At 39.8% G+C, this 8,655-nt stretch overlaps 1 protein-coding gene across 1 annotated transcript; it reads right to left on the bottom strand.

Moving 5' to 3' along the window:
* Window positions 1-285: 285 nt before the first annotated feature.
* LOC18444260 (putative E3 ubiquitin-protein ligase LUL2) lies at window positions 286-8,404 on the bottom strand. The gene is made up of 3 exons (XM_006854435.4): window positions 7,445-8,404; window positions 3,711-4,224; window positions 286-991 (listed from the first exon to the last, which is right to left on the bottom strand). Exons 1-3 carry the CDS (start codon window positions 7,975-7,977, stop codon window positions 875-877), a joined length of 1,164 nt encoding a protein of 387 aa, XP_006854497.2. The 5' UTR covers window positions 7,978-8,404; the 3' UTR covers window positions 286-874.
* Window positions 8,405-8,655: the final 251 nt, after the last annotated feature.

The following is an 8,655-nucleotide window of genomic DNA, read 5'->3' as shown; positions in this document are numbered from 1 at the left end:
AATTTTTTTTTCAAATTATTTTTTTATATTTTTATTAAATACATCTCACTAAGATATACACATGTTCTAAATTTCATATCATACCAATTTGTAGAAAAAAAAATAAAAAATGAAACATTATCGAACAATCATGACCGTACGATGAACTTTGAACGGTGATGAAAATAGACGAAATCATTGTTCATTTTCTACTATTTCGTCTATAAGCGTTGGGTAGACTTTTTCATATATATATATATATATATATATATAGAGAGAGAGAGAGAGAGAGAGAGAGAGGCCATATTTCACGGCAAATCCACTTGTATTAACTAAACAAGATAGGAAGTCATCTTCCATGCTGAACTATTACAAGCCTTGAGTTCTAATTTATCCATTCAACACCCAACGAAAAAAGCCATCACACTAACGCAACTACAGAGTCCAATACCTGGAGATACATTTCTAATTTATCTATTAAACACAACACAAGCCTCAAGTCCCATACCTGGAGATAGATTTCTAAATTCTCTATTAACACAAAGTCACACAGGAATGAAATTCCACCGGTCCAAGGCTCAAGAATCCCTCTACATACAACCCAACTTTAGCATTCAAATTTAAATTTTATAAACAAGAAACCTTTCCCATTGCAAAAAGCCGGGAAGCCCGAATCCGGCATCTTTCACCGACTTTTTGGCGAAGTAAACCAACCATTTCATGTGCTTCCTTCCCCACATGTATCAGTCTTCTTACAAGAAGCCAAGGATGCCAAAGCAAACCAGTTGCTGAGAACAATACGCTTTTATATAAGAAGGGGCACTGATTCACCACCCCCTAGCCTCAAAATACAGAATGAGAATTTACAAAGATTCAAAGTAGTGGACCTTGATATTCATTCCTCGTCGGGTTTTGTGACTTTGATCTCCAAGAGCCGCTCCACCGGCTGGCGACATATGGGGCAACGGCTCGTCTGGAAACGGAGAACCTTTGCGCATCCACTGCACATGCACTGCAGCATCCATGCGGCAAACAATCAGCATATATAAAATCAATGCATTTGCATAGACCAGTGGAAATAAAATCATTGACTAGGGTTCGGACTCATCCAAGTCGCTTGAACCTGACACCCTGCCAGGTCCATATGACTAATACCAAGAAACAGGCAAGTCCAATGCGAGGTCATGATTTCTTATAGAATTTTTATTGGGACTCGGTCAGATTCTGACTCAGGCTCGAGACCCTGGCGAGTCCTAGCTCTAGTCCAGGTTTTCAAAGACTAGCATAATGCCAAAACAAGGTACCCACACATACAGCACAATCCATATCAGCATCCACAGGGCAAAAACTATGTTGATGCAAAGACGAGGTCACCCTCGTATTAAAGCATGCAAAGAGTAAAACAATGCATAGACAAAGAAACCCCACATGCACATCCATTAATATTAGCACACACACCTGGACACATTTATATATGGGAGAGTTTTTTATGTTTCTCCACCCACATATAATCTACATGTATTTGGAGACATTCAACTATATCGTCAAGATCAAACAGTTAGGAGTAAGCAGACAACAATATCATGCATTAACTATAGCCTGATAACATAGCTAATACTACCTTCTGACATTGTTTTGGCTCATTCCCACCTAGCCGATCAAAATCGGATAGCTATGAATCTCCAAATGCATATAAATCATATTTATGGTAAGACACATAGGAGGAAGGTTGACCCTTATATCACCTCCCAATTAAACTAAACAAGTAATACTTACTTTAGAAGAGAAAAGGATGGCATATAATGCTTGTTGACTGGTTCTCTTTCAGGTTTCTCAACCACCTTCCAAGGATTTGGAAATAAACACAGTGCATGGAGGCTTAGCACAGCTCAAACAAATTTAGTTTCCACCAGCAGAACAACCCGCCCCAGAATTGTGCCCTATCCATGAGACAACTTGGGGCCTGTAAAACAAGATGCCCATCTCAAGCCTCGAGCTAGCAGATAGGCAGCAAGTGGAATTGTTCACCACAATGAAGGATATAGCCAAGGGGGTAAAACCTTCAACCACCATCACCAATAACAAAACCAATATGGCACACATCCCATACCTAAATACAGTCTCTGAACAAAGATCCTCATTATATTATATTTTGTTTTCCAGGACATCCCTTCCTGCATTTTTCACATATTTATTTCTATGCACATTTTTCATGGTATCGATCTCTATTTATTCTTTAGGATTTAATACTTCCAATCTATATCCCAAGTTTATAATTGTTGTTCTCGCATTTGCCAATTCTGACCATGTTTTTTATGGGCTTCCTGATATATAGTCTTCTAGATGAGAAATTGGTTTTTCTCACTTTTCATCCTTCTATTTATATTCCCTAAACCTTTCAACAACACAACTGGTTCTTTCACAAGCTAGAAAATAGGACATGCAGCATGAAAAGTTGAACAAGAATGAGTTTTGCCATGCATTCCAGGTTATTTTATGTTATTTCTCTATTGCTTTTGGTTCTAATACCCTTTACATTAATTACCTTGTCATTTTTTTATCTCTCTTTTGTGCTTTAATTAGTTCTCTAAATCTTCGAGAGCATATGTGATAATATAATTGTCATAACTAGAAATAAAACTTAAAAGGATGTCATCATCCTCATCATCATCATAACTTTTTCCCAACTAATTGGAGTCCGCGATACAAATCTTGATCCACCATTTTGTTTTATCAAAGGCCATACCATCAAGTGAGGCCATAAGTCCCCATACATTTTCTCACTACTTCCAACCATATCCTTTGAGCTTACCCATTGCTCTTTTTGAGCCTTCCACTTGAACTAACTCACATCTCCTAGCATGGGTTGTACTAGGTCTACGCTACACATGGCCAGCGCACCTAAGTCTATTTTCTCTCATCTTATCGCCTATTAGAGTCACACCTAAGTTCTATCAAATGAAATTCATTCGAATTCTATCCCTTCTTATCTTGCCACTTATCCATCTCAGCTACACTCATCCTATGGGTATGCTATTTCTTGATTGCCCAAAATTCCTCCCCATAAAGCAAAGCTAGTCTCACTGTTGTCTTATAAAACAAAACTCAAAAAAGAGTAAGATATAGGAATAAAATTGTCCTCTGTAACATTCAAAAAGAATAAGAAAAAAAGAAAGTCCTCTCGCTCCTCTCACTCTATGTTATCAATACTATTATGGTGCTACAAAGAAAGGGGTAGGCGGCATTTGATTCCCCATGAGTAACAACATTTTTCTCTTCTGATAATTTATAGCAGTAATAGCTTTCTTTCATGGGACTCATCCTAGAATATGACCTGATTGTAAAAAATTGAAACGTACCGCATACCTCCCCAAGCAAGGAAATCTATATCAAGTTCGAGTACATAATTGATCTACACAAAGTGCTTGCTTGATTGGGCATCCACATGCATATAAAAGAAGTGCAACTATGCTATAAACTATAATCCAATGGACTAAGGCAAACCATGGTCCGTAGGGGGGGAATTGTGGAAACCACGTCCAACAAAATGTGGGACATAGAAACTAGTGTCCCAAAAGTTGTGGCAATATCACGTTCTGATGGCTCCTGCTCTCTGTCTATCTCCACCCATTTTATCAGATGTGATAAACCCAATGGACTGTGGTTCTCCATAATCAGATTATAGCATATTTTTCCATTGAAGTAAATAAGTCAGTGAAATAATTGTTTACCATGTGCCTGCAGGGGAGCACAGTCGTGTCTCTTGGCTCTGACAAGCAAATGACACATTCTTTGCCAGGGTCATTTCCATCATAATCATTTTCCATTGAATTCCCGATACCATATATCTCCTGTAACTCATACCTCATTCCACTCACCCACAATATTTGCTTCACCACCCTCACTTGGTAATCTCCATTCTCTTTCTTCTCAAACACAGCTTGTGTAGTCTGAGAATTCACAGCCCCTGGTGTAGTGTCCTGAGCCTTCTCTTCATTTGGAGGCCCATTAACACCTGGCGGTAAAGCATCTGCCTTTACCGCAAGTGGGAACACCTCATTTTCGCCATCTTTAGTGAGCTCAGCCTCTGAGAGCAGAGAGAAGTCAATTCCAGTCCCAGAAGGTTGCCTAAACGTTTGACCTAGTCCTTGTTCAAAGGACACTGTTACTGGATGGAGCAAGTTTTCCTTCAGTGATGTCAAGCTACAGTCTGCCCCTTCTTTTGCAAAGAAGTAAATAGTGATCCTGTTCACAAACGAGACATGAAAATTGAATCCATGAATAAAACGAAGTGAAACTGTTTGATAAAAAGAATAAAAAGAGCAGCTCAAGGGATATCCAGAATGCAGTCATGCTATAAAATGAATTCACACAAAAGTGCACCATGATAATGCATTAAAAGTTCCCCAAGGAAGATGACAGGATATTTATATTACAAACATTGGAAACAAGAGAGCAATGTTGACAAAATATGTATCTAACATAGCATAGAACTTCAAGGTGCACATCTGAAATAGGAAATTGCATTGACTTCTGTCCATTAGTCCATAAAATGAAGCTACAATTTTCCAATTGTAGGCAAATGTCTTTATAGTAATCCACTTTATGATTCTCCATGTCCATAGCTAGTTGCTGACATGTGGGCTGCACCTTTTTTTTTAATTATTATTAGATGGCATGCAGGTTAAATTTTTGCATGTGAACACAGAGAAACAATTGAAAAAGTAAAATAGAAGGAAATTTTTTAAAATAATAGAAATAGGAAAAGCATAAAGGTCATAGCCTACAAAAAAAGCTGTGTGCCTTCCTCTCAAATATGGAGAAAACTAAGAAAAAGGTCCAAAACTAGAAGAATCATTATCATTGTCAGTTAACACACCATGATGAGTTGTTTCTCTCGATCTATTCGAGGCAAGTTGAGTAACACAATAGATGGTTGTACTCGCTAGGAGCTGATAACTTTCTCTCTTCCTTAGAGAGGCTGGTTATTCCCTTGTTTGGTTAAGACTGGGAATCAAGAAATTGGCCAGCTTTAATCGCACATAAAACATTTCATTGAGTTCAATAAAGAATATTTTAAAATCAAGGCCCATCCATTGGAGGACCAACAAGATGCATGGTTCAAATCATCAAAAAATGGTTGAAGTTTTGTATTATATGCATTTGAACTATTTTTCCCTTTATTGTTAAATAGTAATTTTTTTTTTTTTTGGTCACAGCCCATCGATATTAGTGCACTTCTTGCAAACATGAAAGGGATAACTGATCCTCCCTCTCTCATGAAATGCTTGCTCAAGCTTCTCCTTTGTAGGATTTGTTAGAATGCCTAATAATAGACTCCAAGTGGACGGGGGAGCACCTACCTTTGATTATTGGCATTGGATGGTTGAGGGACCAATTTATAACCACTGTTTAAAAAAAAGGATCTGGGTGCTGACTCAGGCACTTACCGATCAGAGTCGGCTCGCAATACCGTGGGAGCCAGGCCACAAAAATATGAAATTCAGCTGAGAAATTCTCTTCTAATCCTCAATAGAGGCTGCAAATGGACACAAAAAAAAAAAATTCAAAACCGTTTGACTCAAGATAGCCTGATTCTGTTAAGAATCTACACATGTTTAGCTCAATGGACTGAAATAGCAGAAAATTTCTGCAGGTCTCATGCATTTTTTCAAATTCAGGCAAAAAGAAAATAAAAATGAAGAACTATGCAATTAGCCAAATTCTCGGAAGTCCAAAATTAAAGCTAAAACCAACCAAAAAACTGGGGGATAAAGCTACCATGACCGATTGTTAAATTTCGAGGAAATCTAAAATCTATCTTGAAGAGAGGCAGCGGGGAGGCAACCAGGTCAGCAAGACCCGGCAACCCGAGGGGTCGACCCAACAGCTGTCCAAATCTAGATATTAGACCTAGAGGGTTGGGTCGGATCTTGGTTTATGTAGGGCTGTTAACAAGTCAGGTTCATGCCGGGCCAAACCAGGCCAACCCTAATTGGAACAATGTAGGCTAGGCCGCGGCCCAAAAATAAGTTCCAAGACTAGCCAGGGCCAAGCCAAAATTCATGATGACTAGGCTTGAGCCCAGACCAAGCCCCAAAAATTGGGTTGGACACTATATGAACATGGGGAAAATTATTTGTTAGACATAATATATATGCTTAAAAACGTTTTTGACTGAGCTTGGGTAGGGCCAATGCTAGCCAAGCCCAACCCAAAATATTTCGAGAATACCAAGTCCAAGGCCCAACTTCGGGCCTGAACATGTGGCCAAAACTGGACAAAAACCAGGCCCGAAATAGGCCTATTAACAAACCTAGGTCTAGGTCCATCCTGGACCTTATTGGTCAGATCGGGGTTGACTAAACCCGTATATTGTATGGTATACATAACAAATTTATCTAGCTGACCCCAATTAATTAGGAAAAGGCTATGATGATGATGATGATGGTATAACAAATTTATCTTTTTATCCAGAGCTGAACCTGACCAGACCTGGCTGGTTAGGTAGGCCCAAGTAGGATGCAAACCATAGTTGCTATAAAGAAGAAACAAAAAGAAAGTGAGCAAAAAATCCATCCTCTATGAGGCCTCGTATTATCCATGATGCCATAAGAGCTAACCATGTTATTCGTTATCAATAATCAATCTTCAAATAACTAAACAAGCAACGTTTTGTGAATACAAGATTAACACCCATAGCAGGCAAAACACAAAATAAATGATTGTGTAATGCGGTTCAACCTCGGAACAGCGATATGCCCTCAAACTAACCCCAGCAAGAAAAAAACAATTTGCTACTTTAAAAAAGTAAAATAACCATTACAAATCTAGATATCAGTGTGCCCAATTAGCAGACAAATTCCATCAAAATTAATCAAATAGTGGTCTAAGGGTGACAAACGAGGAGGGATATCACCATGGCAAAAGAAGGATAGGAGAGAAAAAAACAATGCATTCTCCACCGGTCATTAGCAAGAAAAAAAAACAATAAACAATAGAGAAAAAGACCAAAAAAATTCAAGGAAAATTACCAAGCAAGCTGGGATATGTAGACATGGATACCACGGATTCATTTACCAGCTCTTGACATAGATACACTTTGATAAAGCCAAGCTCAAACATAACCAGTCTACACAGGTAAGAGATAGGTGGGGTTTTAGGTGATATAGGGAAGCCACATATTTGATATAGGGAAGTGCTACACTATTTTAAAAGTAGCCACTTCTAGCGGCTGTCAAAAGAGAATTATCAGCTTCCTTGCTCTCCTATGGAAGAAGTCGCATCCTCCACCAATCAAGCGTGCCCTAGGTCTTTTGATAGTTAATAGTTAGGGATCAAGAAGAGTCTAAGTGTCTAAAGTAACAGATACATTGCATGCATCTTTATACATGGACGTGACCCAAAAACTAAAAAGAAGCCCGTTCATAGTGAAGGAAGATGAATGGGGGCAACATCTCATTACCTCCCGGAAACGGTTGCGTCGAAGGTGAATGCCACCAAATAAGAACCTGGGTGTTCCTCATCAGGCTCAATCTTCAGAGTCTCCTTCTTCAAATTAACATCGTTCCTTATGGTAATCGCCCTCTGGTGCTCCACACAAGAGGTGGGACCATGGGGCATATTCAGAGGCCGCACACCATAGCCCCAATTCGCGTGGGGGCTGTCATGGTTGTGGTGGTGGTGATGTTGGTCATAAGGAGAAGGGAGCGGAACCGACAGAGGAGGAGGAGGAGGATAGTAATTTGGGTACTGATAAAACTGATGGTTATTAGGGTTAGGGTTTGGGAATTGGGGTGGTGGGTAAGGGGTTGCGGCTGCAAAGACATAGGGGTTTACATGTTGTTGTTGTTGTTGTTGCCGTTGCCGTTGCTGCTGATCTGGTTGTTGTTGTTGTTGTGGTGGTTCTTGGGTTGAAATAGTAGGGGCAGAAGAGTTTGGCGTTTGAGAATGGTGGTGATGGGAGTGGCGACGCCTGCGGCTTCCATTATTGCCCATTTTTTGAGAAAACCCAATTGGGAGATCCGGTGCACAATTCTCTGGTGTTCTTGGGAGGGGTTAGACTCTCGTTCTAGAGATATAGAGAGAGAGAGAGAGAGAGAAGGGAAATGGCAAGGAGCGAGAAAGAGAAGTTTGCTTAGAGAGGGAGAAGGACAAAGATGATTTCAATGTAGACAGGAGGCCAGGGGAGATGGATTAAACGCCAGGCAACAGTAGAGAGAGAGAGAGAGAGAGAGATTTGATTAATAAAAGGTTAGAAAGGAAGTGAGGATAAAAGGGCGGTATAATCAATCAGTGATGGTGATGATGAGTAGAATGGTGGTGGACTCGGGTGGAGGTCCACCCGAGACATCATGCGTAACGCTTTTTCGATTGCACAAAAACGAAACCAGAGAGAAAGTTGTAGAGAGAGAGAGAGAGGAGGTCCAACTGCTTATTGCATCAAACGCAAAAGGGGGCCGTTTATAGACAGACAGACACCACTGCCTTTTTCTGGCACAATAACGAGAGCTCAGAGAGAGAGATAGGTGAGAGGTGGGTAGATGCATGGCGTCCACTTGTATGGTGCATAACTTTGTGATGTTGACTATCATCTACACCAGGAGTGGAGAAAATGACTAAAATTCCCCTGCATTTTTTATGAGAATGCCCTCCCCTTCTTTAAAAAAAAACTTT

Source organism: Amborella trichopoda, chromosome 7 (assembly GCF_054954075.1).
Source record: "Amborella trichopoda isolate Santa Cruz 75 chromosome 7, AtrichopodaSantaCruz75HAP2 v2.0, whole genome shotgun sequence".
Classification (NCBI taxonomy): Eukaryota; Viridiplantae; Streptophyta; class Magnoliopsida; order Amborellales; family Amborellaceae; genus Amborella; species Amborella trichopoda.
Note: the sequence above shows the minus strand (reverse complement) of the source record. Positions and strands in the feature narration are given on the sequence as shown.

Coding starts and splice junctions, on each gene's coding strand:
- LOC18444260 (XM_006854435.4), bottom strand. CDS start 7,977: ATGGGCAATAATGGAAGCCGCAGGCGTCGCCACTCCCATCACCACCAT. Junction 4,225..7,444: donor GACGCAACCGTTTCCGGGAG/GTAATGAGATGT, acceptor GTTTGTGAACAG/GATCACTATTTACTTCTTTG. Junction 992..3,710: donor TGCTCCCCTGCAGGCACATG/GTAAACAATTAT, acceptor TGGATGCTGCAG/TGCATGTGCAGTGGATGCGC.